The sequence below is a fragment of the Talpa occidentalis genome, unplaced genomic scaffold (assembly GCF_014898055.3).
Source record: "Talpa occidentalis isolate TD23 unplaced genomic scaffold, MPIMG_talOcc4v2.1 talOcc4.2, whole genome shotgun sequence".
In the NCBI taxonomy this organism is placed as follows: domain Eukaryota; kingdom Metazoa; phylum Chordata; class Mammalia; order Eulipotyphla; family Talpidae; genus Talpa; species Talpa occidentalis.
In genome coordinates, this window is record NW_023602073.1 from 833,020 (window position 1) to 847,158 (window position 14,139).

Below are 14,139 nucleotides of genomic sequence, written 5' to 3' on the forward strand. Positions count from 1 at the left end.
GCCTGCTCAGGGTCCCACCCCTCCCCGGGCCCCACATCCCCTCAGGCATCCGGGAGGAGACTGGGGGTCAGCCACAGGTTTTTTCTTTAATGGGGGGTGGGGGGACAGCGTGGGTCCCTGTTTTCATGAGAGTCTCAGTTATATTCTGGGGTTTTCTGATGCCGGGAACTTCTCTCTGACACCTGCTTGTGTTATGTGTAGAACTAACGTCCACTTTGCCTATTTTGCGTTCTTGGCGGTTTCTAGAAAAACACCAGGAAGCTATTCCTTTCCAGATTTTCCTCTTAATACAATTTGTCATAAATTAAAAAGTGAATGGTAGCCGAGGGTATTTTATTTCCCCTTCGGTTTACGGGCAGAGGTGGTGTGAAAGAATGTTTTGTTTGTGCCTCTCTGAAATCTCCTGGGAATTTGAATAAAAGTGAAGGTGGCGGGTCAAGTCTGACCAGCACCCGGTGCCTGGAGGGTGCCTGGAGGGACTCGGCTCCAGCCCACCTGGCATGGAAGAGGCCCTTGAGGTGGAGGCCTGGGGGGCCGCCAGATCCTCAGGGAGATCATCCCAGGAAACCCAGGGCTGGGGTGGTCCTGGGCCTCCCAGGGCGTGGCCCATCACGGCTGTCCCGTGGAGCAGGACCTTTGGAGAGAGAAAGGCCCTGAGGAGTAAATGCAGATCAAGGTGGACAGAGGGGGCTGGTGGTGCCTGGCAGGGCCCGGGAGTCCAGACTGTGGGGGCAGCCGGTGAGAAGCACAGGCCCCTGGAAATCCCTGTCTCCCTCGGGGTCCCCCAGCTCGGCCTGCCCCGGGGCGACTGGACGGGGTACTCCGGTCCTCCTGCGGAAAAGGGGAGTGGCACGTCTGGTCCTGGCGGGACCACGTGAGGGAGAGATGTGGGCTCTCCTAGGCTGAGGGGTTCGCAGAACAGAGCGGAAGGGGCTCTTGGAAGAAAGCGCAGGAAGCCCCTAACCTCTATCACCACCCCTGCGGCCCCCACCGCCCCCCGTTTTCCGTGGACACTATCTAGTTCCATCTTTGACTGGCTCTGGGCCCCCAGCAGCCTGGGGTGCGTGATTGCAGGAGGCCGGGGGGGCTGCGTGGAGCTGCCCTGCTGCGTGGGCAGGACTGGGGTGTCGCTTGGGGGCACAGGCACAGGATGGCCTCGGGCCTCACCTCAGCCTCACCGTCCTTTCTTGTCCTCCAGGCTGCTCCACTTCTGCTGCAGAGCTGGTGGCTTTGAGGATCCGCCCTGCCCAAGCGCCAGCTCCCCAGTGAGGAGGGCCCGCTCCAGGGAACAGGTCAGTCCAGCACTCCGGGTGCGCGTCTCCCTCCCCCTGCCTCCCTGGATCCCCCCTTTCCTCCGGGGCCTCCGTGCAAAGCCACCAGGGTGGCACCCCCGTCATGCAGGGGCCCAGCTGGGACAGGAGGCCCCACAGTGCCAGGTCTGGCTCCCAGGAGGCACCCTTCAGACGCTGGCCCCAGCCCCTTGTCTCCATCCCCACCCCCAAATCGTCTGAATGAAAACTGGAGCTTTTAAGTGGTTAAAAGCTGAGCACCAGGCCCTGCAAGCAAGGAAACAGTTTCTTTTTATCCCTCTGATTAGGGAACTTCTCAGTGGCCTCCCTGACTCCTGCTGGGCCTCCCTGACCCCTGCTGGGCCTCCCTGACCCCTACTGGGCCTCCCTGACTCCTGCTGGGCCCTCCTGACTCCTGCTGGGCCTCCCTGACCCCTGTGGAGTGGTGTGGGGCTGACATGTCAGCCCTAAGACAAGGCACAGAGAGAATGGGAACGCCGAGACCATCAATACCAGGCTCGAGCTTGGCAGATTCGCTGACTCGGTCCATGTGTCTTGCGTCCCCAGAGGCGGGGTATTAGGAGGGGCGGGTGGGCTGGTTGGGACACGGCTGCAGGATCTGCGGGTGCTGGCCCCTGGCTTCTGGTTAATGGCCGTGCAGCTGCCTCTACCACCCCTCAGATCTGAGGTGAGAAAAGTCCTCTAAAGTACGCTGCTTCCTGTGCCCAAGAAAAAGGAGGAGCGTGAGGGACGCCGCACCCAGGCAGCCCCACGTCTCCCTCCATGCTGGGCGTCCTTCCCCCTTCCGGCAGGCTTGAGGGCTGGGGCCAGGCCAGTGGGCCGCAGCTGTGTGCCTGCTCCCGCTGGGGGTCCTCACCCAGGTTTGGAAACCTCAAGGGCCACACGTCTCTGGCACCTGCAAGTCTTGCCTCGACGTGAGGGGGCCGTGGCCGCCAGGACTGGCCGGCAGTGGGCAGCTCACATCCCCTCCTTCCCCGTACCGCCGCTGCTGGCCCTCTGAGCCCTTGGCGGGGGCGGCCTCTGTCCTGGGCCCGAGAGCGCCCGCCTGCAGCCAGGCATCTCCTGCAGAACATCACCCAGCAGGAGGCAGCTTCCGTCCTGGGGGTTCGCCCCTGGGAGAGGCCAGAGGGGTGTCCTGGCCGGGCCTACAGCCCCCGGGCCTCCTCTCCCATCACTGGGCATGTTGAGAGCTGACCCGGCACCTCCCTGGAGCCTGGGGTGGACCCTTCACGGCCGTCCTTGGTCATTCTCAGGCCCAGGAGTCTGAGGCCTGCTTGGGACGCTGTTCACAACCGAGCTTCAGGAAGGAAAACACCCAGAAGCCACAGTAGCTGTGGAAGGGGGTCCAGCCCACGGGGCACACTCTGGTCCAGGAAGGGGCAGGAGATGTCAGGGCTGCCTCGGGGGGGCCTGGGGTCCAGCGCCCAGTGGCTTTGGCTTCTTCTTCCCTGGCTGAGGGCCTTACCTTGCTCCCTGCAGGACCGACAAGTGAGGCTGAGACAGAGAGACAGACAGACTGAGCGCAGACCCGCCTCCTCACATCGGACGCAACGGCGAGGGGCACGGTTATCAGAGGGGACGGATATGGAGGTATGTAGGGGGTCCTGTCTGGCCACCGTGCCTTCCGGAACGGGCCTGTCGGTGTAGGATTTGAGGTGGTGCCCAGCCGGACTGGTCAGGCCCCATGTTCAGCTGCAGGGCCTGAAGCGTGGGCAGGGCAGTGTGCTGGGGGTCTCCTCGCCGCTCCATCCGGACCGCTGACCAGACAGTAGACAAGTTGGGTGGGTGGGGCATGGGGCTTGGAAGGGAAGGCAAATGCCTGCGGGTCCTGGGAGACGGCACGGCCCAGAGGACAGCGGGGTCCTCACGGGCGCGAGGTGGGCTACAAGGAAGGCGGGTTCAGGGCCCCTGGGCTGGCACCGCAAGCCCCAGCCGGCTGCTGAGGCCTGCTGACCACCTGCCTTCAGTCCTTAGACGTGTAGCCCGGCCCCATGACGTCCAGCTCGCCCGCCGGTGGGGACGGTGCCAACTTCACCATCGACAGCGCGATGTCAGCGGCCATGAGTGTGGGGAAGGTGTCCGAGAATGGGGGGAGCCCCCCGGGCATCAAGTCCCCCGCGAAGCCCTCGGGACCAAACCGCATCGGCAGGAGGAACCAGGTGAGCTCTCGGGTGTCAGGGGGCCCAGCAGCTGCATCCTGAGAAGGCAGGGAGAGGCCCGCCAGCCCCCTCGGCGCGTCCAGCATGGGCAGACCCCAGTAGCCTGTGTCGGTGTCCCTCCAGGAGATGGTTCTCTCGGCAGGGGGAGCAAGAAGCACCTGGTCGCTGCTGCCACCACGGTCAGGGCTGAGCGGGCCCTCCATGTCCCCGTAGCTGCCCAGACCGTCACCCCCTTGATCTCTTCCCCAGTTTTCACGCTAGGTGGTGAGGGCCGGCCGTGCCGTTGGGCCCTCCAGCCCGAGAGAGCGCAGGACTGGACCCAAGGAATGCCCCCCCGCATGCGACTCCGCGCTCGGACTTCTGGGTGGCCGGGTGGGCAGGGAAGGTGTCGGGATGGTCCTTGTCTCCTGCTGGGGAGTAAGACGAGGCTTGGAACGAGGGTCTAGGGGTCCCCTGAGAAGGTGCTGCTGTCCCCGCTACGGCCTGCTCGATCCTGCAGGGGCAAGTGAGGGTGAGGCACCCCCTTCTCTGCACCCACGTCTCAGGAACTGACCCCTGCATGTTCCCTTTGGATTAACTGTTCGGTGGGTGCCCCAAGCCCTCGGGACCCAGCTGGCCTGAGTCTGTCCTGGCTGCTGGACATCACCGTCCTGGGCCAGTGTCCGCGGTGGCTGTCCCCACAGGGCCCGCACAGCTTAGCCGCGGGATGTGCGTGGCGCTCCGGCAGGAGGGGCCGGGGATGCGGAGCTGCCGGCGGGTGGGGCACTGACGTGTTCTCTCTCTCTCTCTCTTCCCCTCTCTGCGCGCCCCTCCCACGGGCCCCGCGACCGGGCCAGGCTGTGGCCGCGTCCAGGAGGAGGCTAGCTCCGGGAAGCACAGGTCACTTCCCCTCGCACGTGCCTCATCCTGTCCTCCATCGTGTCTCATCCTCCCATCTCACGACCACGCCGCGCTCGGCTCCCTGGGGGCGGGCAGGGCACTGGGGGCTGGGCGTTCCGGGGTGAACGCGATCCATACAGTCGCTGCTTTGTCTGTGCTGCTGGGCGCCAGCCCTGCCCGGAGGGCAGCAGGGCTGCGCGGGGGACCTCAGCACCTCCGCCTGCTGGGCGCCTCAGGGGCTGGCCTCATTGCAGAAAGGGGGGGTCTGCACCAGAGGTGGCACAGGAGGCCGTGGGGGTGGCCCCGGGACGTGCCTGGGGAGGGAGCCCCTCGAGTACCCGTATAACTGGCAGATGTGCCGCAGCCCAAGGCTGGCACGGCCTCGCTACAGGATGGCCAGTTATCACTTCAGCCGCTGATTTTATCTGTCAACAACCTTTTACGATTTACGGATTTCACGGCTGGGGAGGCTCGGCACTTGGAGGCCCAGCTTTGTAACATTTATTTGTCTCCTGCTGAGGACATTTCTGTAAAAAAAAAACAAAAAAAGCCCTGCCTTTAATGTCACCCTATACGCATGCTCATCACATCATCGGTCACAGACCTTAGACATACACAGCCTCTGAAGGGCCAGGTATGTCTCAATAAAGCCGGGGTGGGGAGAGTGGAAAAAACAAATATATGTGGCTGCTGATCTAATAATTTCATGAAAACATCCCGAGACTCAGGGGCCTCGTGCCCAGCACTGGCCAGGTCCGGCTCTTCCAGCTGGAGGCTCTCGGCAGCCCCAACTGATGTGCGGCACCCCCAACCCCGCACACACAGGGCTCTCCCCCCAGAGGGCTCAGGAGAGGCCGGCGGCAACGCTGCTTCGTCCCTGGGGCCCACCTCCTGACAGCTCATGCGACTGGACGGAGACACAGACAGCTTCTCGGATGTGGGCCTCGGCAGTCTGCGCGCGGCACCCATCCCAGCTCCCTCTGCCTCCCGCGCCGGGGCGGCTTCTGTTCTCACGAGAGCCATGGGCCGTGTCCCTGCCGTGCTTTGGGATCCGACCTTTGGGATCCAACCTTTGAGGGGCAGGCCCGCCTGGCCGATGTCTTGGGGTGTGGCTGCCGGCAGCTGCTGACTCGCCGTCCCGGGTCCGTTCCTCACCGTTTATGGTCTGGGCTGGGTCACGAGCCTCCCTGTGCCCCAGAAAATGGGCTTCTTAGCTGTGGCTGTGACCAAACAGCTGTTTCTGTGGGTGTAGCCTGGTGTGTGGCTCAATGGTGGGTGTTCACGAGGAGCAGAAACACATTCACACGCGCACAGAAAAAGGCCTGCTGGACCCCGGCTGCCCGGCCCTGCCTGGTCAGTGCTGGCCTCCAGCCTCCGTCCAGCCTGGCCCTGCACAGCTCCCCGTGAGCCCGTGATGCACGGGCACATGGTGACCTGGACACGGACCCACCTCCACTGGTGCTCAGGGGACAAACCGGCATCTGGGCTCTAGCCCCGCCCCAGCCCCTGTGACTCTGACTCAGGACCTGCAGAGTCTGGCCTGGAATCTCCCCTCCACTGCCCTTTGCAAACCCACTGACCTCCTCCCAGCACCTCCGTGCCTTTTATTGAGCCCCACCAAGTTCCTGGGGAGCACCCGGCCGTGTCCTTAGACTGTCAGGGGGCCCCAGCCCAGGCAGGAGACAGCGCTGGGCCCCCAGGGTGCATTTGGGGAGAAGCACGCATTTTTCGGCTCTACCGGGACCCCACACCTCATTTTTCATCATCACTGTAGCCCCAGCAGGGGGTTCTGTCTGCAAAGGACATTGGTGTTTGTGGAGCACTTACCCCAGCCAGCTCCCCAGGGGGGACGCACCCCAGGCGGACACCACCGCTCGCTCCTGACGCCGTTGCCGGCACAGACGGGACACCCGGGCAGGGGTGGGGGCGCAGTCTGCACCCTGGCTCCGGCCGTGCCCTGGAGCCCCCGGGGCCCCGCTGGCCCTGCTCTGGCCTCACTCTCCTTCCATTCTCTGCAGGAGACGAAAGAGGAGAAGTCCTCCTACAGCTGCCCGCTGTGCGAGAAGCTGTGCCCCACGCAGCACCAGCTCACCATGCACATCCGCCAGGTCAGTGCTCACGGCCCTGGGGCCGGCAGGGGCGCCGGGATCTCCCTGCAGGGCCTGGGGCTCTGGGGCCGCGGTGTAGACGCCGCAGTCACGCATGGGGGCTCCCGCTGTTTCTCCCTGTCGACCCCTGCCCTTCGCCCTTGCCTGCCGGGGGTGGGTGACTGACTTTGGGTAGAGCGTCCCTTGCTCGTGTCGGGGCTGGCTGCAGCTCCCCCCTCACCTGGAAACGGTCCTGGGGTCCTGGGAGTCTCTCCCCTGGCCTCGGAGCGGAGCCACCTCCCCGCACCTGCAGGAGCGTCCCAAACCCGGGCTTAGCCGCAGACAGCGCCGGGCATCGGTGCCCTGCCCCCTCCCTGCTCCCGGGGGCCCTCCGGCCGTCTCCCCAAGTGACCGCTCCCCTTGTGTCCCACAGCACAACACGGACACCGGCGGGGCCGACCACGCCTGCAGCATCTGCGGCAAGTCGCTGAGCTCGGCCAGCTCCCTGGACCGCCACATGCTGGTGCACTCGGGCGAGCGGCCCTACAAGTGCGGGGTGTGTGGGCAGTCCTTCACCACCAACGGGAACATGCACAGGTGGGGCCGGGGCCGTGCGGGGTGGGGGGCTGTCCCCTTGGGCCCCGCGGTGACTCCTGGCCAGCACTTCCTGGGGCCTTTGTGACCTGCTCCTGGAGCTCGGGGATAAGAGGATAAAGGGAAGGAAGAGGAGCCTGGACGGTGGGGGCTCTGCTTCGGGAGGCGGAGCTGGGCCGGGCAGGTGGGAGTCCCTAGACGTGGTAGGACGCGTGTCAGGCTCGGCAGAAGGACTCCTTGGAATAGCTTTTTTGCACATTTTAGGGACGCCGGACTCTAGCAGTTTTCGAAAGAAAAAATCAGGCATTTGTATTTTCCAAATTCCCTTCCACTCAAAAGGCTACTGCCTTTTTTAAAACTCACTTTTGGGGGTTTGGTTTTTTTGGTTTTTTTTTTGCAGGGGGCGGGACAGAGTGGGTGCACAGCTGCACAGGTCTGCAGGGCAGGGCCCATGGAGCTGCCAGCCTGGGGACACCTGGCCGGACCTTTTAGGGCGGCTTTGGGGCCTGACGGCCTCCCTGGGCCCAGGCAGGGCTCCTCCCTCTCCACCATGCCCTGCTCACCCCTCACCCTTCCCCTGGCAGTGGCTGCTGGAGGGGTCTGGGGTGTGTGACCCAGTTTGCAAACCTCTGTGCCCCTGTCCCCAGGGGTGGCTTGAGGTCTGACATTCTCTGTGCTTTATTTCAAAAGGAAATGGACAGTCTTATGGAATTGAGGTAGTGTGACATAGGTGTTAGATGAGATGGTGCAGTGTATTCCCCACAATCATTTCACGAGCCAGCCAACGGCTCGGGGCACACAGGTGTGCTGCTCGGGCTGCAGGTGTGGGCACGCAGGTGTGTGCTTGCATCCCGGGTTCGGTGTCATACGCCAATGCCAGGTCCCAGCCCCACCTCTGTAAGTGCCCCACCTGGAGTTAGCTCTGGTTCCTCCCCGTCTCTCTCTTTAAAGTGAGCTTTAATAGTGTCCACCTCTGGGCCGAGGAACCAGGGTGAGGACTTGGGGTCGTGATTTGACATAGTTCTTGGCCTGGCCAGCGCTCGATGGACATTATCTTTTTTTTTTAAAGATTAATTTATGCATACAAGAACTGGGGTACAGGCCAGAGGTGTGGGGGGTGAGGGGAGTCACCAGAGACAGTGGGGAGCAGAGCAGGCAGATCCACTGAAATTCACTGCTGAGGGGAGACAGGAGAGGTCTGCTGCACCATGTGGGTAGCTCCCTGGCCAGGGATCGAACTCAGACTCTGGTGGCTGCTGATGGCTTGATAGTGCTGAGACTAACCCCTGTGCCCCCAGGGAGGCCCAACATGATCCATAATCATTAGCGTGTCTGTATTAGGCCACGCCAAAGGCCTGCGGGCTTCTGGGTCTGTGCTCCTGGAAGTCAGTGCTCTGGGTGCCAGAGGCAGGTGCTGGTTCCCTGCAGGGACAGGGCGGGCAGCGTGTGGCTCTCGCCGCCCTGAGCTGTGACTTCGTGAGGAGCGTCCGTGTTTCAGAGACATCCTGCAGAGCTTTTCCTGGGCGCACCCCCGCCCTGAGCTCCCCGCCTCTCCTGGGAGTGTTTGGGTACAGTCATCTGCCTTCTTTGCCTGGGTCCTGCCCACTGTGTCCCCACACACACTTGCTTGTGATGGTGAAGGACCCCAGGGGCTGTGTTGGCCCTGACCCACTGCTCACCATCCTCCGGGAGACCCCGCTCTTGGCCCGGCCACCCCCAATGAGGAAGATATCCTTTGTGAGGCCGAGTCTGTGGCTGGCCACAACCATGGCTGGCCACACCTGCAGCCGCGTCCCTGCCTGCCCTGTGTCCCCCAGGCTGCAGGTGTGTGCGGCACAGTTAAGACGTTCACCATGGGCACTGGTCATCATGGGACACACTTGTCCCCGCAGCCACCCACCCTCGCCTGTCCACCTCCCATCCTGCCCAGCGTGGACCCGTGCACAGTGTCGCCCCCCTGTGGGCCTTGACGCCTGACCCCCTTCAGGAGCATCTGCTGCGAGGCCGGCCCTGGCCCTGGCCCTGGCCCCTGTCGTGGCTCCAGGCTGTCCCCTTGGGCTGTCGTGAGTGGGGCTGCTGTGGCCTTCCGGCACGCATGGGCCCTGTTTTCGTTTTCTCGGTCAACTCTTGGGAGAGGACTGCGGAGTCGCCGGCATGACATGTTGACCCTTTTTTTTTTTTTTGGTTACTGCAGATTGTTGAAACACAAGCAATGGGCAGGAGGGAGCCCTGATGTTTTTCACCTTTTGGTGAGAGGAGGGTGGTGCATGGAAGGGGGCCAGGGTAAGACAGCCCCGAGGAAGGCTGCCCCTCCCCCCAGAGCCCCCCGCCATTGCTCCCGGCCCGCCCAGCGCAGCCCCAGCACCGCGTCCTGAGGGTTTCTGTGGCGGCTCCGGCCAGCCGCCGGCAGAGGTGGTCAGTCTCCTGTGTTCCTCCGACGCCAGCATAGTCGCTCGTCCTTCTTTCTCCTGTTTTCTTACTTCTGCTCCTTATCTTATTCCTGTTTGCCCTGGCCAGGCCCTCCGGTGCCATGTTGGGTAACAGTGGAAAGAAAGGACACCCTTGTCTTTTTTCCTGATGCGGGAGAAAGCATCAGCCTTTCCCATTGACTCGGTTCCTTGTGGGTCTTTCAGAAATGCCCTTTATCACTCGGAGGAAATCCCCTCTTTTCCTGCCTTGCCGAGCCTTTCTGTCACGGAAGGGCGTCGGGCTTGTCAGATGCTTTCCCTGCGGCCGAGCCGGCAGTCCTGTGGCTTCGGCGCGCTGCTCTGCGGGGCGAGGAGCTCAGCGGACTCCGGAGCTCGCTCGGTCACGGCGCAGTCGCCTCCCTCTGGTGAGGAGCCGGCCTGGCGCTCGAGGGGTCGTGCCGGCTCACGGAGGGCGGCGTTGCGTCCCCGTGTTCTCTGGCTTCCGTGTCAGGTGATGCTGCCCACGGCGCCAGCGGGGAAGTGGGCCGCCCTCCTGTGTTTGGGGGAGTGGGGGTTAATTCTTTAACACTTTGGTAGAATCACCGGCGAAACCTCCTGTGGGCTTTTCTTCCGAGAAGTTTCTAAATGGCTGGGTCGTTTCTAAATGCGCGTGTGTGGCTGCTCCGTGCGGGCTCCCCGCTCCCCGTCAGCCGCTCGGTCCTGTGTGTCTTCCGAGAATGGCCGTTTCTCAGAAGTTACCTCGTGGGCTGGCGTCTGCTCCCCTCACCCCTCAGCTCTGGTTATTCCGTGAGGTCAGCGTCCGCGCGCTCTCCCGCGGTTGCTCGCTTGACTGTCGGCGCTCTCCCTTAGTCAGCCCAGCCGATCAACATTCGTCTTTTCGAAGAAACTGCCTTTCGCTGCGCTGATTTTCCGCTGTGGCTTTTCTGTTTGCTGTTTCCTTGCTTTTCCACTGTAAAGATGATTTCCTCTTCCTTCCGCTCTCTCAGATGTACTTTCTCTTCTTCCCTGGTGTTTTAAGGTAGAAAGTGGGATTAGTAGCTGGAGAACATTTTTTTGAGTTAGAAGTGAGGCTTTAGCAGGGCGCGCACACTCAGGCGAGGTGCAGGCAGACTCCAGGGATTCTCCTTGGAGAGCATTTATCGCAGCGTCCCCAACCCCCTCCACCCCACCCCACGCTTGCTTTGCCTGCATCCTGTAAGTTTTTGAGTCTTGTGTATCCTTTTCCATCGCATCCCTAAGTATCTTCTGATTTCCTTGTGGCCAGAGACTCAGGCCTGGGGGCCTGCCTCCCACATGGACCCCAGAGTTCCCCGGTGGGGGCTGCTCTCTGTAGCTGCGCCTTGAGAGTGACTTGCTCCTCCGCTGCTGCCCTGTCTGTCCCTTCATCCTGGGGCCCAGCACATCTGGACCCTCATGGCTGTCCTGGCAGGGAACAGGCTTCACAACTCGGGCACTGCTGACCATGAGGGCATGCTCGCCTGGCAGTGGCTGACCAGCCAACACCATCCCCCAGTGCCCCTGGCTCACAGAGGCCGGGGGCGCCCGGGAGCAGCCAGGCATGGGAGTCAGTGAGGGGCCGTCTTCCCCTGGTGTTGCTGCCGCAGGTGCCGGCTTCCAAGCTGCCCTTCCTGACTCTGGATTCGCACGTTTTTGAGGTTTGAAAATCTTCCTCCCAAACCTCACTGCCGTGGCTTCGTTCCCAAGAGGAGTAACAGGTGGCCGTGGGTGCCAGGGGTGCTCAGAGGCGTCACCGTGCTCCCTGGATGGGGACAGAAGGGACTGTGGCTCCTGTGTGACACCCCAGAGGCCACACACCCTCCAGCCTGAGCTCTGACCGTCCAGGTAGAGAACAATTAAAAGAGATTCCTGCACCATGAGAGCTGAAACTCGGCCCAGCAGCTACCCCCTCCTCCGAGTCGAGGCGTCCTGCGAGATCACAGCAGAACAAGCCCAAAGTCAGGCCAGGAGGCCCCCAAGGCCCGCTCTCAAAAGACATTATCCATAGCCACTTATAAACGGCACCGACCGCACCGTCCATCCGTGAGAAATGGATCTTTCCTGCAGTGTGAGAACGTCAGCTCTCTACGCAGCACACACAAGCAGCACAGGGGCGAATCCGGGACGGGGTGCCGAGATCACGCACAGGGCGCCACGCTGGTCCTGTGCTGGGACAGTGACAGCGGACGGCGGGCTCCGGGGCAGCGACTTTGTTTCGAGCAGGCCAGGCCACCACCCGGTGGGTTTACATCCCTGCCGCCCGGCCCCAACTCCCTCTTCTCCCTTCCGCTTCTTCCCGGCGTGTCCTCCTGTGCAGGTGGCCATTGTGTCCTCTCCAGACAAGGGTCTGTCCGACTGTCTGCCGTCTTGAGTGTTCTCTTGCTGCGAGCCCTGGTCGGGCATGTGAGTGTTTCCTGGTGTTTTGCTAAGAATTGTGCTGGTCATGCCGCCCCCTCCCCACGTGGCGTGTCCAGCACCTGCCACGCTGACCTGGTGCTGCAACCCCTTTCCCTGAGCTCCCCCAGGTTGCTGGAAAGGGCAGCGCCTGGTCCTCCTGGTGGCCAAGGTGGCTGCGCTGTGGCCAGGCACATGGTGTTGCCACGTCCAGGTTGTAAACAGCTCTGCAGGGGGCGTGACCCTGGCAGGTGGGGGAAGCCTGAGGGGCCCTTGGAGATGCGTCTTCGGGACCAGAGGCTTAGGTGTTCCCAGCACGCTGGACGCAAACACCGCTGGACAGAGACGGGGCCTGCGTGCTGTCGCTGAGCCCTGGCCGGCCTTGGCACACCCGTGGATGCGGAGGAACAGGTGGCTGCGTTCAAGGACAGCCCAGAGGCAGGAAGATATCTGCACGCCACACACCCAAGCATCGGCTCCCTTTAAAACGTTTCCCATAGCAGGAAGGGTCCCCGCAAAATCTGGCCCCCCACACTTGAGTGTTTCCCCATCGCGCCCTGTGCATCATGGAGCCGTCACTACACACGTCTCTGGCCCCAGCTCTGCGTGGCTCCCCGTCTTCCCACAGTCAGGCCTCGTTTGCCTCCCGGGCGGCTGAGACACGGATGGCCGGCTCCACGCCACCATCTTCATGGGCGCCGTGAGACTCCAGGGCTGGAGGGAGGCGCGGCCTCCGGCACGTCACACACTCAGCGGCTCCCTTCTCTGCCCCGCATGAGCGTCAGCCGGCCCTTCACTCTGGGGCGGATGCCGTGGGGTCTGGACCAGGGCTATTCTGGGGTCGGCTGTCTGTGGGGCCTGCTCCCTCCCCCGCTGTGCAGACCCCCGTTATCTGCACCGAGCAGGGGTGCTGCCTCATCTGTGCTTGTGTTTTGGGTGCAGATTTGCCCTCGTGTCCTCCGAGGGGCCTCCCGGGCCCTTCTCAGAATCCTGCTCTGCGTTTTAGAAACGGGAGCGTGGAAGCCAGTCTCTTCCGCAGGCAGCAGGCCAGGGTGACCCGACCCAGGGCTGTCCTTGCTACAGAAGCAGCAGAACATGGGAAACAGGCCCCTTCCACGCACCCCGACCTCCCTTGGCGGGCGGATCTCGGGGCTTCCCTCCTGTGTGTGCCCGTCCCTCCTGGTTCCTTCCTGACGCCCCTTAGCCATCTGCGGGGCCGGCGGTGGTCAGCGTGGCTTGCTGCTTTTTCTTAGCAGACACTCAGCCAGTTCTGTGGCTGGCGCCCCTCTGGTCCTGCATCTCTCTGAGGACCAGGCACGCTCCTACGGCTTCCGGGTGGACGCGTGCTCCAGCGCCTGGCAGCTCCCCTCGCGCCCCCGCCCCGCCGGCTGGGTGCAGCGGCTATGGGGCAGACGGGGCCGCTGTTCTGCACTGGGGCAGCGCTGGGGCCTGTGTTTCTCGCTGGTTCTGGGGCAGGGGCATCTCCTGCAAGCAGGGAGGCCAGCGTTCCTGACACATCTTGTTGGAATATTTCGAAAGCTCAGCTCCACCGGCTGCATCTGGTGAGCAGCGTCAAGACGTAGCGCCTCCGTGCTTGTCTGCACCTGACTCCAGGCCTTGCTGAGAGCTGGGAATTAGGTCACGGCAGCAGCGAGGCGGTGCCAGGCGGTGGGGGCAGGATAAGGGCCCCAGCTGCCCCTGGGCCAAGCTGCGCGCCCTCCCACACCATCCCTGTCCGGGATGTGCCAGACCCCAGAGAGGGTCCTGTTTAGTTTAAAGGGGGCCATGCGTGGGGAGAGGGTGGCTGCAGCCCTGCAGGCCAGGCCCTGGCTTCCTCCCCAGGCCTGCCAGGGTCTGTCTCTCTCCGCTTTTGTCTGACTGCAGCCTGCCCGACCTGTTTGGCCTGAACAAGCCAGTGCTGGCCACAGGCAGACCTGCCCCCTCCCTGGCAGCCTTCTCGGATTTGTCAAGGAAGGTGATTCCAGCAACACTCACTCCCTGAGTGGGGAGCAGCCACACAAGCCTTAGTCTGTGCCCGTCACCCCAGAGCACCCCTCCCCCAGGGCCTACGAGCCACCGGGGGGCCTGGGCTCAGGGTCTCGCTGGCCGCCTTGGGGAGAGGCTCAGTTGCGTAATGGGGACGGCGCCTGGGGCATGGTTCTCGGCGCTTACACAAGCCTTGTCCTCGTACAGAGGACGGTTGAGGTCCTCGCCAGGATGGGGCTCAGCTGGGTTGGGGCGTGGCCCTCTCCTCCCAGCCCCCCCCCCAGTTCTCCATGACAGAACAGCC

The 14,139-nt window shown here is 63.1% G+C and overlaps 1 protein-coding gene across 7 annotated transcripts in view; it reads left to right on the top strand.

Annotated features, from left to right (window-relative positions):
- The window catches only part of RREB1 (ras responsive element binding protein 1), a 70,146-nt gene that overhangs the window by 39,160 nt on the left and 16,847 nt on the right, over positions 1 to 14,139 (top strand). For all 7 annotated transcript variants that reach the window (XM_054698229.1, XM_037518823.2, XM_037518822.2 and 4 more), the window contains exons 2-6: positions 1,199 to 1,292; positions 2,790 to 2,900; positions 3,278 to 3,469; positions 6,367 to 6,456; positions 6,869 to 7,032. In XM_054698229.1, the coding sequence (XP_054554204.1) occupies positions 3,302 to 3,469; positions 6,367 to 6,456; positions 6,869 to 7,032 (422 nt within the window). In that variant the 5' untranslated portion in view covers positions 1,199 to 1,292; positions 2,790 to 2,900; positions 3,278 to 3,301. The remainder of the gene's footprint in view (positions 1 to 1,198; positions 1,293 to 2,789; positions 2,901 to 3,277; positions 3,470 to 6,366; positions 6,457 to 6,868; positions 7,033 to 14,139) is intronic.